At 36.6% G+C, this 25011-nt stretch overlaps 1 protein-coding gene across 2 annotated transcripts in view; it reads right to left on the bottom strand.

The window, feature by feature from the left end:
- Positions 1 to 25011, bottom strand: part of SEMA3A (semaphorin 3A) — a 281465-nt gene that overhangs the window by 22883 nt on the left and 233571 nt on the right. For both annotated transcript variants that reach the window (XM_051795286.1, XM_051795287.1), the window contains 6 exons: positions 15363 to 15505; positions 14093 to 14207; positions 13925 to 13994; positions 12714 to 12858; positions 6628 to 6847; positions 1496 to 1587 (listed from right to left, as the gene is read on the bottom strand). In XM_051795286.1, the coding sequence (XP_051651246.1) occupies positions 1496 to 1587; positions 6628 to 6847; positions 12714 to 12858; positions 13925 to 13994; positions 14093 to 14207; positions 15363 to 15505 (785 nt within the window). The remainder of the gene's footprint in view (positions 1 to 1495; positions 1588 to 6627; positions 6848 to 12713; positions 12859 to 13924; positions 13995 to 14092; positions 14208 to 15362; positions 15506 to 25011) is intronic.

The following is a 25011-nucleotide window of genomic DNA, read 5'->3' as shown; positions in this document are numbered from 1 at the left end:
TTCAAGTAAATCAGAGCACCAAAATCCTTTTGTGTAATGAAAAAATACACACATAAAGTAAAATACTACATTTGAACTTGGCACTAACTATTCTGCTTCTGTAAAACCTTTCCGAAATAAAACTCACTCCATTTATTTTCCTTGTTTCCCTTTTTATTCTGTCTGATCTCCTTTAGCTTGGCACTTCTACTTGATTTAGAGAAGAGACTCATACATTATCAGCAATTGCCAAATTACTCTGCATTAATGTAATGACTTTTGGATGTATAAAAAAAAAGGAAAAAAAGAAAAAGAAAGCCAGGATTCACAAATTACTTCTCCCATGTTACTCATAGTTTACTTATAGTTTCTACTGTCTGCCCTCAAAAAAAATGACCACAGAAACAGAGACACACATATTTCAGTTATATCTGGCACTCAAAACAAGATTGGGACCAGTAAAAGCAAGATTTCCCATAAGGAAAACTAAACATAATATTGGAAATAATAATAAAAATATTTATAAGCTCTGTTTACATAGGTTGTCTCTGTTCAGAAACCAAAGATGAAGGGATGGCAACTGAGTTTGATGAGGACATGGTGGCTGGGCCCCTCTGGCGGGTCCAGGACACAGTCCTTGTCAGCACATCTGGATCGAAACCACACGACATGAGGCCCTCCGAGCACACAAACATCATCTTCGTGCCGTCAGATTAACCTCGTGCTCCCAGCTAGGTATCACCCCCCCAAAAGCCTGGAGCCAGTGAAATGGTGCCATAAAAAGGCACTGACAAGAAGAATAACCTGGGGAACGTAAATGATTCGTTGTTGTGTACAAAACACGAGACATTCCTGCGTTCTGTCTGAAAACTGTTTGAAAGGTTTGCTCAGCTTCGCCTCGCAGGAGTGCCTATGGGATGCCGTAATTTTTGGGTGGCTCAAAAGGAAAAATAGAAGAGATTGATTTTCACCAAAAAGTGCTGAAGTTTAGGAGGTGTTTACGGTGCCTTGTGTCAAACCATGAAATTGAGTCCCTAAGTCACCTTTGAAAATATAAACACTTTCTTTGTTCCTTAGCTGTAAAAAATCTGGGCACGTCACTGGTTTACCCAAAGTATCTTCCTAGTTACAATATGCTGATAGTCTGAATAGTGTTAAGAGTTGATACAACTATAAATTCATATATTGCATAACTCTGGGAGACAACAGACAGGCATTATTCCTAGACTTGCACAGGTAGATATTTAACTCCGGCATGCAACAGCTCTAAGATTCAGAAATAATAATTTATTTTTTAAACCACCAAAAAAGAGTCGACAATACCATTCCTTTTATCGTTAACCTCCAGCTAGCACTGAAACTTTCAAGTTTATTTTGACTAGTGTCTGGGTCTCTAAATAACAAGCTAATTAGAGGTGTATGCCAGGCTATTCCTTGGCTAGAGTGCAAGAAGTTGAGTTTGCAGCTGTCCACAGAGAAATCTACAACCTGACACTTGAAATTTAGCCTCACTTACCCGAAAGACTGTCATTTCTTCCAGCAAGACTTCCTCTAATTCATGCCAAGTCTCCTTAGGAATTGAAACCACTTTAAGAACTGTTCCAATATCTTCAAAAGAAAAAAAAAAAGGAGTTTTCAGGTGCTTAAGATGAATACTTAAGTTTTGTAGCAGCCAGCGTTTCTTGTAGTATATAATTATTTCACATATAAAGACTGTGAAGCTACATATCTCTCAGTACTCATTCAAAATAAAAGCTGCTATTTAAAATAACCTCAGAAAACACTGAATTTCAGTAGGGAATTTTACTGAAGTCTTTCAGTTATCAAAATGCAACAAAGAAGATATATACTACTATAGTTATTAAAGAATAAACTGTAATGAAATACTATTTAAGTGACAGTATAAAATGACAGATGCATAATTGAGGAAGGAAATGCATTACATTTACCCAGGTATGTTTTATAGTCCATTTTGAATATGATGTTTGTCTTTCCTAAAATGCATGTAAAGACAGTATGGACATAAAACCATCTGGACAAATGTTGTCAGACAGATGAATCTGTTGGGTCTCTCAAGTACGTGAGATCTTCCCTGTGTCAAACAAAGTACCAAAGATGTATAAGCCATCTCTCTGTTAGGTACTGGTCTTCACTGAGGAGTACAAAGCATACAACTTCAATCTTTGGTTTAGAAATAGGTGTGTGCCAGAATTTTAATATTATATCCATTTACATTTTTGGAGTTTTGCAATTGGCTTTAACATGTGCAAGGTCAGCACTTGAAATTCCAGAGCTACAGCCTTTGGTTTCGTCAACATGGTTGAGACTGAAGACCACCTCTGTTATACAGCTTCTGCATCTGTGATTTATTTCTTTGTTTCCATGAACAAAATTTCCAGGAAAAAAACAGCAAAAGAATCATTTCTAGGTTGGTACACATCACTGCAGACTCTCTGAAATGCAAACACTCTGTATGTGACTTTTCTTTTTAACCAACCAAGTGTAGTGCCATATAAACGTATCATAGGTATACCAACTACATCCCTGAGGAATTTTCATGTTGCACATCCAACAGCAGTAATAGTTTAGGAAAATACAAAGCATTTTATGTGGATAAAATTCTGAAAGAACTATAAGGGTCAACATTCTTAAGAATTTAACCATCAGTTACACAAAATCAAGTATATATATATTTTATAATTATATATATTTGTGTGTGTTAGTTGAAACTTCTGATTAAAAAGATGACAACACACCACTTCTATATTTAAAATATGCATAAAATTGAAACAAAGAGATTACACATGTTGAAAATGTTTTTATAGGGCAACTAACTTAAGAGCTAACGATTTAATGAAATTCTGGTATTTAACCTCTTTAAATGAATTTGTACTAAAATATCTTAGAAAACCTAGAATATCCTGTAGAACTGAGATTTTTCTTTTTTCCATCTGCTTCCCTTTAAGCAGATGTTGGTTTCTAAATACATATTTTTGGAAGTTTAGAAAGATGTAATTCCCCCTCCCCCCAAGAATATGTACATCGCTGTTTTCTTGTATTAGTCACAAACTCATATATTCTTTTTTAAAAAGAAAAAACCCAGTTATTTCTTAAAGTAACAGCAAAGCAAAACACAACTTTGTTTTTATTTAGGCAGCTATACGTAAAAACTAAGCTAGTAAAATATACTAGATAAGTGGGTTTGGAAGTGCTTTTCATTATGGTTACTGCTGCTAATTGAATATATTTAACTCAACAAATATTGAGAGCAGTATAGAACAAATGCAATATAAACTTTAAAACAAGAAGAGAAAAAATCCACAGAGTAATTCAGAACGACAGATAACTTAGCACTAGTTATATTTGTAATTTAATGGATGAGTTCATTTCCTTAATTATCCCAATATTTTGCACTGTGGTTTTGAGGAAAATACATTTTACAGGTAAAAAACAGAGAACTCTGATCTAATAAATTTAACAGCGTAGCAAAGTGTCACAACTGTATTCTGTGTTGGACTAGGACTGTCCTCAATCAAAATCTATCAAATGCCATTTCCTAGAAATAAAGGGAGATTTTTCATGAAACAGTCTGAGTGGGCACTGAGCAGACACACAAGCTTCCCAGAATGTTGTTTCCACAAAAGGTCTGACTTTTAAGTGGATCCTGCAACAATTACAATTGCTTGATCTCAAGAAAGCCTCTGAGGTCAAAGATACACTGTGTTAATCACTGTGGTGACTCTGGTCAGGCCACAGGTACCAAAGTGGGGCTTTATCTGAGTTCTAGATCAAGTTTTACAGAGTAGTATTTCAAACGATTTCACACAAATGGAATGAGGCGTCTCCTTTAGGATCAATAGGCTCTGCTTAGTAAGATAAAATTACTCTTATTAATTTGTTTTACTGACAGAGGTACTTTGACTGTGCCAAAGGATCTCAAACATTAGACATTCAGGATATGCATTAAGAGCATATCTTAAATCCTGTTTTTTTCTGATATACTTTCAAGTATGCCGATAGGATTTTATTTTCATTGTGAAACACAGTGGTACAATCACAGTGGGAAAGAAACTGCTCAGCTAAAGATTTCACCCACAGGAAAGGAAAATGTGACCACACTGGGTGGCTATTAATTATGTTGTGTTCAATTATCATCAGTTATTCAATGAAAAGGAAAAAAAAAAAGTATTTCTCCAATATATAGCAGTTCAGCAGCACATGGGAATAATGTAGACTACTGTAACAGCAATGGGAAAACACAGAGAAACATATCTAATCTGATGGGACAGACCTGCACAGAAAAACCCAGTCATACCCCAGAGAGCATAATTTTGGCTTTAGATCATCAAGTGGGAAAATGGACTAGAGTCCTTAATCTGCTCCCTGGTTTAGTTCTTTGCTTGGGAAGATGTAATACACTCTGATTGTGTATCTGTTTCTGATTCATTTGACTTGGACCAGCTGGCTCAGTGAGAAGGCAGGCAGGGCCTGGGTTCTGCCTCTTTAATTTTTCCCCCACATGGAAGATGCCCTTTCCTCATTCTGAAAACCACAGTACGGATAGTGAGCTTAGAGGAGCATAGTACATCTTTTGTATTCCAGCTCCAAGCATGGGTGTTGTAATGCCTGTTCTTGCCCCATGAGGGTATAAAGTCCTGCTGGGAAAAGGACAGTTTCTATGGACAAAAGTAGTATTTCAAGAAATAATAACACTATACAGCGGCAAAGGTGGAATTTTGCCGCTGAAATATCTTTTGGCAAATACAAGTAACAATGTTTCAATACTTTGCTTATAGTTCTTGGGTATGGCTATTGCCTACACTGGATGGAATCCCAAGCACTTACCACACACCTGAATATTAATGGTTTAGGGAATTAGATGGATGCCTAAATTCCCAACTCTAGGTAAAAATTATCACTGAGGTTCTTTTAGAGGGAGATCTTGCCTGATCGATTTACATAAAAACTACTATAATGATAACTAAAGAACTAGTATACATAATGGTAACTATCTAAAAGCTGTAGCTGAAAACAGACAGGAACTTCAGTGTTACTATTCATCTTACTCTAACAGAGGTCTTGAAGAAAGTACAACGAATCTCTCTCTGGAAGAACTTACTGCTTTTCCTTGCATAAACCAATGCATCTTTTTCAGGCTGAATACCAAGCTTTGGTGAGATAAATGGTACCTCTTTTGCTCAAGATATAGACTTAAATCAGCTCCTTATGTTTGTTCAGCATCATACTCTCGATGCTGAAGGGCTTGTTCCCTCACAGCACAGCCAAGGGGAGTATTGCCATTAATTTTTTTTTTTTTTCTGAGCTGACAGGTCATAGAAGACTTTTTGAAAGGCACCAAATACTGCCAACTTTAGATGGCACTGAAGTCTCTAATGAGTGATGGAAAATATATGTGCTGTATAAAATCATATGGAAATACTTCTCAGTGTTTTGTGCAAGAGCATACTATAGCACTGGTATCTAATAACTCAGTTCACAGCTTTAAAGTGTCGTAACCCTTTCTGCAGAGCTGCATTTTCTGCAGTAAATGGTCTGAATTGTTATGCTTGCACTGTGTTTGGTACACAAAACTTCATCAGCTCTCAGTTTACTCATAATATATTTCAGGCATCGACATGAAAGGGACCTTGATATTTATTGCTTTGGAAATCTGACCCCAGGTCTAGAGTACCAGAATTGTATTTAAAGCATGTAAAAAATTGGACTGTTATAAGAGAGACAGTCAGATAGATATTCTTTGGTCTAAAGCTGAAAAGAAACAGTAGGGTTTTGGTTTGATTTGTTTTGGCTTCATGATGCCAACGTCTAATTACTAGCAATTATGTTCAGTAGAAGTTTAAAATACTTTTATTCAACATAGTTGAAACATCAGACCACCAATGGAAAATATTCAGAGGTGAAGAAACAGATCCACCAACTACTACACAGCACAGTTCTGAAGGTATTGGACTTAGGAAAATGAATATCACCTACTTTCTGGACACATTTATTTCTCATTATTACCTTTCTGGAGAAAATGTCTTTTCTGGGTGCATATTTCCACTTTTATGAGATGCCCAAGCTGTATGATTCTGAAAATGCTTTGGAAAGGATATCATGTTTCTATTTGAATATCAGCTCTTCTGAAAACACTTTGCATGTGCCAGATATATTCATCTCAAGTAAAATGATGCATCCTTTTGGCTAAAGAGTTGAGCATCTTAAGGCAATACTTGAAATACTTGAAAGGCACACAAGACATTTCCCATACCTGGATACTTGCCTTACTTGCGTTAATACTTCTTATGCTGCACTTCAAACCCTCATTTTAATACTAAATTATAATTAATAAGGCAAGATATTTCTAATAAAAATCCCTAATAACAGTAGTTGAAAAGAGGGTGGTGGTTTCATCTTAATCCAGTTGGCAAAGCTCCTAAAGAGTTTAGCTATGCAGGCCACGGCCTGAACCTGTAACAGTCAACATATGTAACAAAGAGCTCCCCACACGCACGGTTTTGAGTCCTGCCCCAAATTTTCACAGGTACACACTGTTCTGTCAGTGTTCCGTCTTTCAGAGTATGAAATTTTTTCTGCTTTATGTTTCCACCATGCCTGGAGGCACGTTGTAGATTCAGGACTTCCTACCTGTGCCAATGAACATCACATCATATTGGCCATCTTCTGCATCTACTCGATCTACCACAATTTGTGTGAACTGATAATCCACGTCTGTTTTAATCATGATTGGACGGTTGTTAATGGAGAATACTGGGTTGTACATAGCTGGATGACTTCTGGCAAATGTTATAACTTCGTCAGGAAGGTCCTTGGTGGAATCAAAACCTCCGAATGTTTTACTGGGACACTGGAAATAATAAGAAGGAAATGTTTTACATTTTATTATTTATCACTAGAAACATATTAGAAATACATTTCGTTACAATCATCCCAACTACTGCAAACTATAATCAAATATGACAGGGAATTTAGGTGGTTTTTGACTGACAGCAAATTCTATTACTGACAGTATCTATTTTTTATTTATTTTGTATTTAAACCAATATGGATAACAGAATGCAAATGATCCTCGTACGCCATTTGTCTTACTGCTATGCAGAACAAAAGGATTTTCAGTCCACTGTGATTAGTATTAGTCTTTAACTGGCAGAAGGAAGAAATCCTGAAATATCCAAAATCATTCAGTATGAGGTAAGCAATTTCAGTATTGGTTATGTATACAGTACAAATTTAATGAATTATGCCATCATCTTTGAAACAAAGTGTTACCTTCAGAAGTTGATTGGAAGTATGAATTACTCTCTGAGGAACCAAATCCTTAAATCCTGGGACAATTTCCTGTTCTACTGACTTTTCAAACTCCTGCTTGTCTCAACAAGCCTGTGTCATGCATGTAGTCCAGATACACGGATCCTGTTACGCTAAATCAAATCTAATGAGTCACGTCCTAAATGTATCTGTTTTTCTCCCCACTGCTTCTAAAGAAAGCCTTCTATGAGTGTTGGTAATGATCCTGTCCATGTGAACAGTTAAGTGAGACGAGTCTCATTAAAGAACTGAAATAGCTCCTCACTGTTGTGTCCTGCGCAGTGACTGAAAAGTTGCTGTCCCCTTGGGATTAATCTGGTCCCCATGGAGCCGGATAGTAAAGAATCACTTTGCCCTCATATATAGTCCTGGGTGGGCCAGACAGTTTTGCCTCTCATCTGTGAAAAGCAGAGGATTCTACTTTTCACATTTAGCTCATGTTCTCCCAATGTAAGCAAAAAACAGAGGCTGAAAAGGGAAGGGGAGGTAAAACCATGGTGTTGGTAGCCACAAAAGTATTCCTCCACTTTCAGCTACCACATATCCCCGTCAGGTGACTCAAGAACTGATCATCACCATTTGCCCTCATCTCTTCTGCAGAATCGGTAATTATTTTACAAACAATTAGAGGTTACATTAACATAAGCATTAGTAGTGTATTAGTATTGTTGAATGGGTAAAGAAAATGAGCCACAATAACACCAAGCCAAAGATACTCATCAAAAAACTTGGTGACCCCAATGCTGATCTGTTCAGATAACTATTTAAGACATATAAAACTCTGAAACCTAGCCGATAATAATTATTTTTCCGGTATTTGAACCTCAAATATAAACAACTGGTGTTAAAATGCCCTACATAATTTGCCCTTTATATCCAGGTATAAAGTATCCACCAATTAAATTAAAAACCTAGAGGACAACATCTTATTAACCAAGAATCCAGACCTTGCAGTATGCTCAGCAGAAGAAATCAATTGTCTTTGCTATCACCTTGATCCAAATTATTAATAATTCATCAGAAATGAAATTTAAAAATCAATGTTGGCAAAAGGAGTAGTTGCTATACTCAGCAAAGGGACTCTTCCAGCATGGACATATAATGTGTAAATTGTCCCTTGTTGGCATATTTGTTAGTAAGCAAATTCCTTCATTCTGTTTCATTACACAGTATGGAAGGGAGGAATGGAAGGAGGGAGAATATTTGATTAATGCATGTGGAGCACACAAAGCAGAAAGTAAGTTAGTAACCTATTTTATTGTGATTTTTTAACCTTTTTAGCTTTATTATATGCACTTACTCTTTTGTACAAAAAAAAATCATATAGACTTTTCATATTTATTGGCCAAACCACTCTGTGTCTCAAAAATTGTGTTTCAAATTCTACGCTTCAATTTTAAATTTGCTTTACATCTCAATTAATATTCTAACTACAGTTCAATATTAATTATTAAGATTAATTACATAATAATTAGATAATAATTAATTAGATAATATATGTAAAGTGCTCTAAGTATAAAATTCACTACAGAAGAACTAAGTATTGTTAATTGCATCTGGGCAAACACTGAAAAAATGCTAAATGAATATTCCTTTTAATTATAAGCAAATGAATTTCAGCTGTGTTTCAATAGCTTAAATGTTTACTTTCTGACTCATTTTCCAACAAAGGATTTTACTTGCAGCAATGTGGAACAGACTCCCCAGAAAAGTGGTCATGGCACGAAGCCTGCCAGAGTTCAGGAAGCATTTGGACAACGCTCTCAGGCACATGGTGTGATTCTTGGGGCTGTTGTGTGCAATAATCCTTGTGTTTCCCTTTCAACTCAGGATATTCTATGATTCTATGGACCAAGATATATTTTGTGTGGAAAAATCATAAAACTAGAACTAGTGTCATAATTCTGTGTGTTTAACACTCTCAATTCTGAGTCCAAGGTTATTCCTTGTATCACTCACTTTTCTAAATTACTGTAATCTTGTGTCTTTACATGTTAAGTTTGAAGTGGACTAGGCTGTGGCTCATATTCATCCCATCCTACTTTAGAAAACTGAGATGAAATCCAACTGCCACTGCTATAAATCCCTCCCCTTTTCAATGAGTAAAATGGGCACCATCAGTAGGTGAGATGTAGCCCATCCATAGTCCAAACTACTTGCAGAGGAATCTCAACTCAGAAGCAGAATAGGACAGGATAGGATACTATAGGATAGAACAGAACAGAACAGAATAACTGTCCTGAGAAGGAAAGCTCTGTCATGTTTTATGTGAAGAACACAAAGCCAGGAGACACAACAAAGACATTATCCTTGGTGCTAATTACAGGACCATTTTTGATATTAGCGGCTCTAGATCAAGCTAACTGCCAAGGTGATTAATCAGAACTTGTGTTTATATACCAAATCAATCCCACTGATAGCAAAGAAGTAGGTTTTCATCTGCCAAAATACAGGCCTGAATACAAATATTCTGAAACGGTTTGCAGAAATGAGGTTGATCTTGGATTCAAGCAGAGTCAAAGAACTCCTGCATTTTACATTCAATACCAGTTGTTGGTCCCCAGTAGGCAATATAGGGGATTTGATCAGTCAGGAGGAAGGAACTAGGCTATCCCCTAACTGGCCTATTAGTGAATCCGACAGAATAGAAGAAATCAGTATTTACATTCTGGTAGGAAGAAAATGTGCTTTGGTCATAACTCTTGGTGCCATGAAGCAGAAAAAAACTTTAGCTCTGTAGCTGAATTCACAGAAAGTCAGTTAAGAATTCAGGATGAGGTACCTCAGTTAAGATGAGATATATACAAAAATCCTCCCTCCTCTGCCAAATACTGTTAAAAAGTTAAAAAAAGAAAAAAAAAAGTTAAAACCCCCAAGTTCTATAGATCTTATAGGAAAAATTCTGGCAACTCCTTTGTTAAATGTGAAGCTGATGTAGAATTGTTTACAAAGTTTTCTTACTTTTCAAAAGAGTCGTTTACTTTCCTTTTCCCTTTCTCATACTGGGTGGGTCACCAGATGTTCAAGAAGTTTACTGGCACCTCACCTATTAAATTCCTGAGATAATTCAGCACTGTTTAACTGCAGTGCAATCTGGAAATGAATTACTCTAAGACGTTAAGGGTTTTTTCCCCCTTCTCTCTTTGCATTTCTTGGAAAAGGAATCCCCAGGTCTGAGATCTAAAGGAACTTCAAAAATCTTTCTTCTTTATTCTCAACAGTCTTCAAAGCCACTGAAAACACATCCAACTCTATCACTTTAAAAACAAAAACCTTCTTTACAGCCAGAAATGTATCTCATTTTAAAATCCACTTTTATCCTATTAATATAATAGAATAATTTTAGCAACTGTGAGGGGACTCATCTTTTTTCAAAGCAGCAGAACTCAGGATAAGTCACATGCATTGGGCTAGGAGAAACTGATGGTCTCAGGCCCTCTATCATCATTTACAGTGTCATGGCCTCCTGCACTACATGATGTGACTGCAGGGCTATGTAAACTTGTAAAATTTGGGATCACATTTGCCCTTAGGCAAGAAAACAGTTTACAGTGAACATCTTTGAACTTTGAGAATCTTATTAAAAGCATTTTATAACGAAATTTTAAGGGTAACATTCATTCTAAGAGCATAGACAGAAATAAAACTATATGTAACCTAACTGCATTTCCTTACTTTCACAAAAGCTTTGGTGGCTTAGGTCACTTTGCCACTTAGGGGCTGGATTTGATTCCCTGTTTTTCTGCTTGTTCTGGGGAATTTCATCAAGTTATTCTTTTCCCATATGGATCTCAGCTCAAGACCCCAAGAGAAGTCTTGGAATAACCAGAGGTGGGCAGAACTGTGTTGCCAGTCTCATGGGCAACTATTTCAGTTGTGCATTCAAAATCTTAGTAAAGCTGCATCTGATCTCTGCAGAGGAATGAATGTAACAGAGCCTCTCTGCAGCACTCAGTCCCTTATCTCAATTTATTTCTGTGATAGAAATACGTAACCTTCTTCTTTGTCCAGTGTTCTAAATAATGCCTATTATCTCTTTTTGTTTAGAAAGGTTAATGGATACTGGAAACGAAGAGGAATCTAAATAAACAGGATAATGAACACTAAGTCTGTCAGACTGAAAAGTAAGTGACAATAGTTATACAAGAAATAACAAAAATATCTACTCATTCACATTTTCCCCAGAGATGTAAAGCAATACAGCTTCAAAAAATCTAGCCTTCTGACATATCAGAATTAACTGTAGTTATTAGGAAAAAAAGGCACCGTCAAATGAGAAATGAAATCTCTTCTATGCTGCAGAGCTTGTGTTTTAACCCTGGAAAAAATTAGAAATTCCTTTAGCAGTTGCAGCGAAGGAGTGAGGAGTGCTGTGGAATCAGGCTGTCAGGGAGCCACTGTTTTCTTTTACTTAGGAAGTAATTTTCATTAGGCCGAGCATATATATCAGTTCAAAGATCAGGTTTGAAAGGACAATTTCAAACATACAAGATAAAAATAGAAAATACGATGAATTAAAGAAGCGAAGTTATTCCTGCTTTTTTTTGTGCCTTATATTTAAGAAAGTTTTTAAAAGAATATTATGGACATATATATTATTTACACATATATGTTTTTATGTATACGTGCGTACGTATATATTTAATCTTCTGTAATGATAGTTCAGAACATAAATGGGCCAAGCTGATTTACACAAGCTAAGGAGCGACCCCAGGCATACAATTAAAACTGGTTTCATAAATGTCCCATCTTCTTAGACTACGGGAAATTTCAAAGGCAGTTAAATATTTCTAGAATGTGATGATACCAGTTTCAAGTTGTAAATATGGATGTCTTACATAGACTGAATTTTAGTCATTCATAAACTAAAAACAGAGAATCAGGTAGAAGCAAACATTTTTTAAAATGCTAATGGAAGATAGAAACTATTCTAGTTGCCGTATCATCTGCTGTAGAGATATCTGTTTCACTGTTCTAGATTTAATGATGATTGAAAATTTCTTAACAGCCAGACAGATGCTGTTTTCTGTTTGTTCTCACTAAGAATGACTCAGCCAATATTTGGGAAAAAAAACAATTTCAAGGAAAGGATAATGCAGCATAATTGATTAAAATATTTGACTTCAGTCGAATTCTCCAGCCATTGCTCAAACTTCTTCTGAAGTTGTTAATACGAATGCCAAAATTAAAATCCAAGTGACGTTGTTATTGCAGTTTCATATGCTACAAGAAAATCAGTATATTTTGGACCTGGAGGAACTGTTAGTTTTCCCTTCTGCCACCCTCTCCATTTTGTTATCTGTTTCAGTTTTTTTCCTGGATCTCAGCTCAAGGACCATGTAACGTGTGAAAATATTTTACATAGTTTTCCCAGCTTTGATTACTGCGTTTTTTAGGGTACTTACAGTTCCTGGCCGTGGATATGGCACTCGCCCTTGGTAGGGAACCCACTGGTAGTTTGGGCCATCTCGGTGGGCATAGGGACCAAGAAATACCCTCCTCACATCAGTCATGCTGTACATACACACTGCTGATCCCTTGAAGATATTACTAAAAATGAGGGGAGAAAAAATCAAATCAGGTTCTTTAAATTATCAGTCAGTTTAATCAAGTGGTAGAGCTGTGGGAATAGCAGCTTGGTGCTTTCTAATTTATTGCATGTGTTGATTATCAAAACCCTGACATACTCTCAGAGCAATCCTCATTCACCTCCTGTGAAAGTTCAGCATAACTGATACGATCTCCCAGACATTTTCCTAAGCAGATGGCTGCTACTCCACTATTTAAAATATACTGTCCCCAGAAGGCCAAAGCCCAAACTTGAGTAAACTTCAGTAGGGCTGTCTCTAGAGAACTATTCAATCCTTTCCTACACTGCATGTTTTTCTATTTTTTTTTAGCAGCCTTTTCCACCACTTGGGCAGCACACATGCAAACTTCAGTGCTGTTTCTTACCTTGAGACTTCTTACAGAAGACAGTAAGGACTTGTAAATTTCCCTCTTCTATTCCTGGTATCACCAGAAACATTCTTTCTGTTTAGAAACTAAAACTTGTTTCCTTCACAGATAGATGTGGCAGTACAATCAGTACTGCAAACCTTCCTCAGGCTACAAGTATATTTTTTCTTGGTGAAAGCACAGTGAAACAAAAAACATTCATGTCACAGTTATATGTGATTCAACAACAGAACTTTTGAAAGATCGTTAAGATTTCCAGATTTCAGCAATATTTTTTACTAATATATCCTTGAGTAGTCAATTTCTCACACCACAGATTTTCTATTTTACACTGCCCCCAAACAAGTTTATTTTTGCTTGTGTTCTTTTTCCAAATCTGTGTGGAAAGGGCTACAAATGCTGACCGCCACTATAAAGAGCCAATTCAACAGCAAGAACAGCCTGAAAAACTGACAGTCTTTGTGTTTGCCAGCTTTGGAGTGATGATATACATTGCTCATAAGAAAGAGACCTAATTCATTATTTCTTTCTGCCACTGACTTCTCAGTTCAAAGGTTAAGAAAATTTTGTGTTTCTTGAAAACATTTTTAACAAAGAGACCTCTTTAAAACAAGCAGCCACACACATTTCCATGCAAGTAAAATGATATGCTCTATACCTGGAAGTTGTAAACACCCCATAGACTATTGGATTTTTAGGGTCTTTTGAGTTCATTAGGAACACATCCTCTGTAACAACATCAAGAGAGAGAAAAGAAAATTAGGTTACATTCATACAGATAATACCTGAAAACATTTCTATATTCAAAGCCATCTCTGCCACTTACGCAGTTCATCAAAGTGTGTGTCAATGCCATTGGGTCCTGGCACAGAACAAATCAGACGTGCTTTGAGGAAAGTTGTCCATTTGTTAACAAGGCTCCTGTGTCCACCAAAGTCATTCTAATAACGAAAGTATTTTGCATTAATATATAGCAACAGTCCTCGTCTGAAGTATCAACAGAGTACAGAGAAAACAGAGTAAATAAGATGCTATTTAGAGAAAACAAGAGAGAAGAATTCACTCTTTACGTACAAAAGCATTATAATGTTGCAAAGACCCAAACTATGAATTACTTTTATTTAACATTGTATAGTGACATATTTCATAGTAGTACACAATTTAAAACCCAAAAAACCCCAAAACTCTTTATATATTGTAATATATATATATATATATATATATATATATATATACATAACACTGGAAAAAGACAAACAGACAGAATATTTTGCTTCAGAGTTCCCAGTCTGCCCTGTCCTGGAAAAGCTGAGGGGGTTTATTATGCTTAACTGGGTAGCAAAAAAGTAGAAATGCAAGTTGCAATGGAACAAAGTAGATAAAAATGCCGGAACAGTGGGATCAGTTGTACAGCTGCAAAATGTAGGAATAAAGGGCCCCAAGGACTTCATACTTAAGGGGTAATTGGTTTTAAAGCAGCTACTTCTGAATTTGAGGAGCTAAACTGAAATTGTGCTTACGGATTAACATGAATTTTTACTGAAATTATCACAGTTACCAAAGCTACAACATTTTTTAATATCATTTCATTTGTAGAAATATTTTTAAAAGTCTGTCAGAAAACAATTTGGACATTTATCACTGTGGATTCTGCAGTCACTAAGGGTCTTTGGAATGGTTGCCCATTTCTGGAGCTAACCTTAAACAACTGTTTTAAAGATTTTCACTAATGTGGGAATGGAAAATTATTAACATTTAAAAAGCAAATTCTTTAAATGTTTTTGGCCCACCTGGAAGTATCACATTTCCTGTAAAAGACTCTCTTTTGCAGACACATTCTAAGCCTCAGAAGATGCCTATGACTTTTAAAACAAAACATCATAGTTTGTGATGTTTCCCCCCAAAAAGAAGAACCAAACAGTATTCCTTTTGATGTGCTATTTCCTAACTATATTTCACTTGGGATGATCCCTGCTTTAGTACAATGCCAATGTTAATACTGCATGGTTCACAGGCTAGAAAATGCAATTTCTAAAACTGCCTGCAAAGCATGCTGCAAGTGCATTCACTCCCACACGAAGGACTCATCATCCTACCTTGCAGATCTGCCCTATTCTGGCATGAGTGGCTTTTCCAGTGTGCTCTCCATCAATTGCATTTTCTCGGAAGAAGAAATAGATTTTGTCATCTTCTGGATTGTCGCTCTCTGGTATCAGGTGAGCACTGATAAATCTGGGATCTGAGAAGACAATGCCGTTGTCCATGTTACTACTCCATGAACTGAATCACTTGTCTTCCTTATATCAATGAACTGTCATTTTGCTTCCCAGGAATCAATTATAGCATCACATGGCAAATATTTCTATGTTTACATTCCTCTTGTCTTTAATACAGAGAGGTACTTGCTACAGATATCTAATAAACAGATGTTAATTTTATTATTAGAGCAATTAAACATCCATGAAATTTCTTTACAAGTGGTTGTATACCATTACAACATGGTTTCATAATTCCATGTATTTATTACTGATATTTTTCTTGTTTCTTTGTATGTTTAGACTTAGGTTAATAACCTTTTTATATATGTTGCAAGTAAAATGAAAGAATTATTGAGACAAATGTAATATTCCTCATTTTAGCAATTCATTACTCTCAAAAAAGCTAAGTTAAAAAATAAATTTTCATTGATATTGTCTACTTCCACATGATACCACTAATCCCCAAATTTTTGTCTTCTTCTCAGAAGAGAAATGTATTTTTGAATTTTTATTCAGATTGTTGAAATACTTTGTCTTGTCATTTTTGTAAAGTTTGAGGGTTTTTTTATAAATATGTCTTATTTCTTGACAATTAGACTGACAACATTATTTGGTGGTAAAAAAGATACAGGAACAAATGAAAATACATTAAATGCGGACATACTGATGGGTTACATAAAAAATGCTGTAAACAAGTTTTGGGAGAGAGCATTTTATAGAATTCCTATCAGTAAATTCATACCAGTGGTGAATCTGGCTCATCGCTGTATTTTACAGAGATACTTCAGCTGGTATCTTTCACTATATTTGGAAAAAGAAGGCATATCCAACAGATTTACCAATCTGTTTTATAACCACTCTACATCCTGCTGGGATAATTAACTGTGAACTATATTTAACTACTCAGAGTCCTGTTCCTATGTGAAATTATAAGCTATTTTAGTGTCATGTATTAACATCTTTTCAGTGTATGTTTACTGCTATACAGTCATGGAAATAATGAACTTTGCTTTGTTTTGCCAGTTTGCACAGGCTGCCCTGTGGAACCCCGTGCTTTATTAAGGATGGCAGTATTTTTAAGCAACATATTTTGAAATATTTACACATATGCACATACAACTTTAGATGTTTCTATTATATGAGTACATATTGCATAATTTTGCGTGTATATGTATATATTCACATATATTCTCTGTGTGTGCATATATATGAGTGTATGTGTATATATGAGTACAGAAAGATGAGCATACTGGTTTGCATCAAAGTTTACTTAGATCAATATATAATCTCCAACATTTTCCAGAAGTAATTATGCAAGACAAAGAAAGAATACGGTGTGTACAAATAACACTATCCAAAAATAAAGTACCTTCTTCCAATTATTTTCAGTGTAGCTGATTCCTTGAGTTCATTGCTTTCTACATGCTTAGTAACTCTCAACAAAGTTTTCATCCAGTTATCTGTGTAGATTCTTCTTTAACCCACACAAATTCACAGAATTCAGAGTGTCCTTCTGGAATTTGTTCCTCACCTACACAATGTAATGAACTAAAATTTGGTACTGATTTTGTGTTTTGAACATTGACCTTAATATCTTCATTTGGTTCCTCTCAAATCTGGTATTGGAAATAACCCCAGATGTTCGAGATGTAAATGAACTCTTACACAAGGGCTGTAGCAGTGGTGTTTGTTGAGGTTTTTTTCTATTAATTCCTAATATTTAAGATAGATTTGACAGTTCCTAAGCAGCAATCTGAAATTGTCATGGAACTTTATGTGCCATAACCCCAGAGTGTGGTGATGCTCTGCCCACAGACCATTCTTTTCTATGTGAAGCTAGGCATGTTTTCTTCATGGTTTACCACTGCACCATTCATCAAGAATAATTTAACTTGTCACTTATTGCTTAGCTACCCAGTTGCATAATATCCTTTTGTAATTCTTCACAGTCTTCCTTTGTCTTACTATGCTGGATAATTTAGGATCGTGTGAAAAAAAAAAATTCTCGTCCTGCTACTCAACCTCTTTTTCAGGTTATTTGTGAAGATGTTGAACACAGGCCACAGAACAGATCTCAGTGGAACTGTGTCTACTACCTATTGTCTGTTAAAATAAATATTTTTAGACATCTGAAAACCTGAAAAATCTGTAAGCAGCTTAATCTTTCCACCTCAAACCCCAGAAATGCAAGCTATTAAATATGCTTCTTTCCTTTCTAGCATGCATTTAAGAGCCTTAAAGTTACACTGACACGAGACCCAAGATTAATAATATCTAGACTATATTGTACCACGGTAAATATCTATACTAGGGCTTTGCACGTGACTTATATCTCAAGAAACAAGGGCTACAGCTTGAAAATTTCTGCACTGCAGCCTGTGAAGGATCCATCAGAGAAAGAGGATACTCATTAGTAGACGCTGTTCTGGGCTACTGGATCTGGTGAACCTCGTCTGAATATGCTGTTTTGACATTCTTAAGGTCTTATAGAAAAATGGCAAAAAATCACATTCGACCAAAACCTAATTACATTCCCAAATGGTTGAATGATTTGTTTCTAGTACAATGCGTTTTGTAAATCACAAGACAAGAAGTTCTAAAATAAATCACTATAATATCACGCATCAAAAATCTAACTTTACATTGGCCTATGAAGATACTGTGGGGAGTCCCATTTGAGTCAAAAATATTGCTGATGTAGCACAGGTTATATAAACTTGCCCTCAGTTAGCATATTATTATTCTTTTCTTTCCCTCTCATAGTTTTGCAAGTGAACCTAGAAACAGTAAGACAGTTTAGCATTAAAGTAGGGTTGATACAAGAATGATAGAAAAATAGTTGAATAAACTGAAAATATGTATTTCAAATGGTCCTGTCAGATGGGTAGCAGAGGAGAGGACTGTGAGGAAGGCAGATAAAATTAATGCCATAGCGTGAGCACACGGGGGTATGCTTTGTATACACCTACCTGTGCTCATCTGAGAATTCAGATTTTCACTTAGTGATTAATAATCCTAACTACATTCCTGAAAATAAAGTGGTCACACAGCCTCACATTGGAATGCACCCACTGTACATCATGGAATAGTTTTTCTTGAACAACACTGATGCTTCTTACTGCACATACTTTGAATTGTTTTTTCCATCTAGTTAAATCAATACGTTTTAGTCAATAAACGAGTGGTTCTTGATGTAATAAGGCCCTTGCTCTTGCTACCTGGTGGTGTTTAGTTTTTTTTCCCTCTTCCATCTAACAGATTTATGTCTATGCAGTGAAATAACTAAAGGAAGAACAGGCTACATACATTCTGTTGCACATAGAAATAGATTAATTTCTGTTCAGAATGGATGTAATGGTCACAAAAGCAACACCATGATACATCAGCAACATCATGTGTGGAGAGAGGGAAAGAAATGTGGTTCATGATTTCATAGGTTATAAAGCTAAGAAGTGGGTGGTGTGAACTACTGATCTGTAGTGTGTTCTTTATTGTTTCATTAGTGGAGGAGCTGTTTGACTTGCCTGAGGCTTGATGCACACTTGCATTTAACTCCAGGGCTGCAGACCATGCTTACTACTGACTGTTTAGGGTCCTGATGAATCAATCTGCCAGATGGCCAGAAGTCACGCAACACAGCCCTCCCTATGGACTGCATTTTTTTATTGCTCTTCTTTGAGCATTGGAAAGGAGATATCCACAGATGAGGGAATTAGGGACTTTTTCTTGACTCTCCTAATTGCTCACCCAGGCAGCAGAAGAAAGAATGTCATCCATGAATGTGTATGTTCAAGTACTGAGACTGCCCTGCCTTACTCTGCAAAATTAAACAGGTTCAGTATCAAGGGGTCCCCATGGGAAGTTTAAAATAATACAGTCAGGGTTGACCTATTTCATACCTTCAACACAGCCCCCCAAAGAAATGCTGGAGTGAACTTCAAGGAAGTTTTACTGAATGGGAAGTGGGACTTTGACCCAAAATCACCAGTAACAGTTGCAAGTCAGTGCACTGCAGCTATCGTGGATAGATGGGATGACTTCAAAATTCTGTGTATGAATTATCAAGCATTCTGCAACCCCAAAAATGTCTCCAATTCGTGCAGCCCTGAAAAATGGTGTTACAGCAGTTCAACACTTTCTTGTTTGAAAACAATCTCATTGGCTAAAAGTCCAGAAAGCTTGTTTTGAGAAAATGGATTTAAGAAATAATTTGACGGCAAATATTTTGCAATGATTCATTGCTTTTAAAAAACAAGCAGACAACGTGGAAGAGTGCTTTAGAAAACAGCATACATCAAACAAACATTTCTGAAACATGTTTAAGCATGATCAAAGGAGAAACAAAGCCACAGCATAAACATGATCAAAATAAAATTACAGCTAAAAACACTCCTCTGATCTCGCAGCCAACATGAACAAGCTAAAAATAAAAACTTAGATTTTTATTTAAAACAATCAGCTTCAAGAAGCAAATTATTAAAAAGCCCACACCTTTTCAGTCTCCTTTTTCCAGTTGTCTTGGCTGTGGGGTTATTTCTCAGATCCCACATGACACCTTTGAACACCACTTTGTGTGCCCTCCTGCAATTACCAGCTCTGCAGACGTTTCACTGGCAGCAGCCCATTAAACTGTCCTTCATGAGAAATCTGGCTCTTTATGAAAACGACACCTTGGTCCAGCTGCCTCTATGATTTATATGCCATTGTTTGCTTAGTTAAGTAATGGAAACATGTTTTGCTTGTCTCAGCATTTCAGGTGGAGAAAAAGCTAAGGAAAATCGATCTGCATTGGTTCTTTTACAAATGTTACTCTTTAGCAGCAACAGCCTCACAAATACATACAACACCCCAAGAGCAAGAAACCATAAAAGTCAGAAATTGGCTTTCTAACCGAATTGTATTAGCATTTTAATGAAGATCTATAAACTTGAAGGCACAGAAATTACCTTTAGCTGTCAAGACTGAATAAGTTGAAGGAACAGAAGCTGGGGTCATCTCTTCATCACTTGACAGGAGCCAAAGGGCAGTTCTCCCAGGAAATGTTTTGTTAAGAGTTTGAACTGGATGCCCCTATTATTGTATATTTACGGTCAAAATGACTAATTTATCAGGCCACAGCAAGAAAATTCTAGGAAACTAGGGAAATTTTATGCTCAGTAAAACTGCAATTGCTATAATTTAATGAAAAGAACTGGAGGGTGACTGGGGCCCTGAGGAGACAAACAAGACTAGAGAAGATGAAATTAAAAATTTAACAACAACAAAAATAGACAGCTACTCAAGACTTCATAATCACGTACAGTGCCCGTCCACTGAGACCCAGCACAGAGAGCCAAACAATGCCCTTGGAAAATCTGGACTTGCATTCACAGTAAGTCTTGCTACCCACAGAGAGGAGACTTGCAGCACCAGTCACAAATGTGCAGAGCAGAGCTGCCTGCCACCAGCACACTCTGCAAGGTCACCAGAGGACAAAGCTGTTAATATGTGGCGATGAGAGAGCTAAGCTGGTTTGTGGTTTTACACACTCGAATGTAGTTTACAAAACACCAAAGCTTTTAGTGGTGTTCTTTCACAGTTCTTTCATTTAAATTCTTCAACTTTCACATCCCTCTTGCTGCTGTTGACTCAAGCAAACGTGGCAGAGCTCTCATGGATTCACTGCTTAGAGTGAAGTGGGAATGCTCTTTGAACAAGGGATAACTTGTGGCTCTTATGGAGCAATATGAGGGTTTTGTGGTAACTTACTGTCAGATGTTAACACAGTAAGTAGTACCAGGGACAGACCACGGAGTAGAGATGTCATTTGAAGATACTGTTTTCAAACTCATGGGTAGGCAGAGGAGGATGTGTGGCATGCAGGCCATGCATGGGCAAGCTGTCAGCAGCTATTACAAGGTAAGGAGCCTTTGATTTTGCAAAGGAAAATCTCATCAGAAAGAGTTTTAAAGACTGATTATATTTACCAAGTGCTTTGAGTCAAGCCAGACTGATGCTGAGGAACGATGATGTTTAATCAGTGTGTTAGTTAATGTCAGCTAGTTTCTCCTTACAAGTCATATTCTGGTTTTTACTAATTTTTCAAAGATTAGTAAGCACAATTTTGGTGACATAGATTATAAAATGGGCTAATAAGTGTAAGGTTTAACTAAGGCTTCTTGTGATTTCAATAGTGTACATTTTATTTTATCTTATTCAAAACTCTTTTCAGAATTAGGAAAAAAACCCTTCCTCTGCAGAATCCAACTGCTATATTTCAGTAATGACTTGTGTGAATTTTTCTGGTGACATAAAGAGATTACAGATTTTCAAGGATGAAAGATATTAGAAGTAGTAACAACATACCCCTGTTCTGTCATTTCAACACATGGATGCAGCAGCAATATAACATGCAGAAAGACACGCATTAAAAAAGACACACAATGCTTTTACACGGGTAGTATCTTCCACATCTCAATGCTACACTTACAAATACAGCAACAGGAGTCTAGTCCTTGTGTCTGTTCAGTGCTTTGACCTTAAGTGTCACCTATGGATCATTCTCATTGTGACTGATGATAAATCCTATTAAAATGATGGGTTTTTTTAAGGAACTACTGATTTGTATTTGGGGCAAAAGCAAAGAAGGGCAAGTGTAATTGGGAGCATCAATAACATCCTAAAGCTTACAAGCTCCACACTGACTGGAGACCTAGTAGAAGTGAAAACTTGGCAAGGCCAGGCTGGGTACTGAGCCAGGGGTGCCCTCCAAGGGAGCACAACCTCATTTTGGGGTGTTTAGCATCTCTAAAGTAGTGTAAATGAGTTCCTGACAACCAGCCAAGACAATGCCACCACCCTGAGATCTTTCTCTTCCTCTGCCTTAGAGGCATAATTCAGCATGAATATTTCTTGGGAATAACATTTTAGCTCCCACAGGAGAGAGAAGGAAGAAAATGTTGATCTCTGATGCAATTATCAGTTTCTGAAGCCTTTGTTCTAAAGAGACAACAATAGTTTTGATTCCCTGTATAGACTAATTATACGGTGAAGAAAAGTGAATACAAAGTTCAGTAAAATTATAGCTTAATGCTCAACATGAATTAGATTTCTCACAAACCATGTTTATGATCTATCCACCCTATCTAATTTAAAAGAGGTGATTATTATCTCTTTACAGAACAACAATCAAAATTAACACCTCTTTTTCATTACTGACTATGTTTTAAGGTTGTTGTACATCTATCAACACAATTAATTTTAAACTGATTTACTTGTCCCTCAGAAAGAGTAATTGGGCAACACAGAACAGAGAGTGAGGCTTGCAGCATATTGTCTCCATTTAGGAATATTTTAATCTCAATTTTCTGTATTTTTTAACCTCACTGCAGAAAAAGCTAACGAGAGTTCCAGCTAAGAGCCTGTTTCTTCCTCTCTCAGTCATTTATCTGAAGTTTTTGACATTGATGTTTGGAAATAAAAGCACTAGAAAGCCTATGCCTCAACTGTGTAACCTACGTCTTTAGAGCTCTGGATGAGTGACAAGAACTAAATATCACAGTCTTTATGTAAAGAAGTGATGTATTAAGGGAGGAATTGGAGCGTGGAGGCACTGAAGACAAAAGATGTTTCTGATTTGGGGTGTTACAGACTTTTGGCAAGCAGAGCCATGCTGTGGGCCTGCCTTGTGTAAGCTCTGAGGATTCACAGGTGGAGCACAAGTCCCTGGAGATGCCCAAGCAGTTTAGGGTAGTTGATCTAAAACTCAGAAACCAAACCTGTTCCTCTCCACTAATGTGATTTGCTCAAGCCTTTCAGAGATGTGCGTTTATGTCTTGATGGAATATTCTTCCTCTTTGCCACTTGGAAATTCGAGGGTACAAGAAGATGTCCTGAAGACAGAGAGCTGCAGCAACACCCTCACAAGCTCCTGACACAGCACATTGCAGGAGGCAAATACCTGGTTGAGTGTGAGGGGTAGCTGGGGATTAACATGACAAATATATTCCAGTGGGAAAATGCTAAATAGGTAAAGTGGGACAGCCCTCAGCAGTATGATTGGCAAGAGCATGAAACCCTGAACTGAACATCACTGCCTTGACAAGTGCATCTTCAGCCTCCTCTTTTGTCTTCTGAAACCTAAATTCCTAACATTTCTGTCAGCTCTATGCAGTGTACAGCCCTGTCTCCAGCAGAACCATTTGTCCCTAGACACATTACTTTTTTCTGCCTACAAAGTGAACAAATATGGCCTTTGTGTCAAAAACCATCTATTTTGAAAACAGGAAGAAAAATTTCAAATTTTGTACTGCCAGGTTCAATTTGAAGTGTGTGAAAGGGGTTTTGTAGCTGTAAAATAAAATCTCCTCCCTGATGTCACATCAAAAAACTGGACAGGACTCTGCCATAGTCTCAACTCTCGCTGAAGGATGTTAATTCATTTGGAAATAATCATCAGCCCATGCCAGGTCCCAAGGAGTCATCCAGCAGAGTACACTCCCATAGCAATTTCCTAACCTTTCCAATCTCCTGTAATTTAATTTCTTAGTTAAATCCTTTAGAATTGGCTACAAAACTGAGGTGATTTTGTCAAACTATGAGAAAGATTTTGTTGTCATAATGAACTTTTACAGCCAGCGTAAAGTAACTTGACATAAAATCCATTACAGTACGATTAATGAGGAATGGCAGCAAAGACTGAGAAAAGGGCAGGGTGAATGACTGGTTTTAGTTGATCTGTCAGTATAGCACAGCAACATAAAATGCAGTAAGGCATCTGTAAGAGGAAGCGAAACCCCTCAGCACAAGCTAAGGTATTCAGTGTGATAGCATCAGTTATGGCAACCTCTTTCAGTAGTCATGTGAGTATAATATGTGTTTCCAACTTAATTGAGCTTCAGTCAACATAAGGTATTAACAGGGTTTTACCCAACTGAATTAATGTACCAGTTTATCGTTGATGTGCAACTTAGTTCTGTTCATTAAAAAAAGCAACAAAAGTATTTGATAGCACAGGTGTGATGAAAACTGTGCAGTTGCTTCAGACAGAAAAGTCTTGCAACATTACCTTTTGCACCGCTCTGTCAGAAAGTTGTTCTTCTCAAACATTGTTCAATTGGTTTGTATTTTAATTCTGTACAAGCAAAACCTCCTTTTTTAATTTATTCACTGACAGCACTTCAGAAATATTTGATGTAATTTCTGTGACTCTTATGAATGAAAAGTTTCTTGGGGCAACATTGTATCAGACTCGAAATTTTTGTGTTTTCTAAAAGCACTGAGGGAGGACTTTGCAGCACACTTGCTTGTGATACATAAACAACGGGGAGAGGAATTGGCAGAAAATTTAGCAAAAATATTTAAAAGTAATAAAAAAAAGAAATGCAGTAAAAAATACAGGTCCTGTAGTAAATGGGAAGCTGGAATTTTTTTTTAAGAATGCTTTCTACCAAAAAGTCTGGCAAAAAAAAAAATTAAAGCTGACAGTGTGTCAAACATGGAGCAGAAC

This window comes from Manacus candei, unplaced genomic scaffold (assembly GCF_025592945.1).
Source record: "Manacus candei isolate 608988 ecotype Guabito, Panama unplaced genomic scaffold, ASM2559294v1 h1tg000042l, whole genome shotgun sequence".
Classification (NCBI taxonomy): Eukaryota; Metazoa; Chordata; class Aves; order Passeriformes; family Pipridae; genus Manacus; species Manacus candei.
This window is presented reverse-complemented; position numbering and strand designations above follow the sequence as displayed.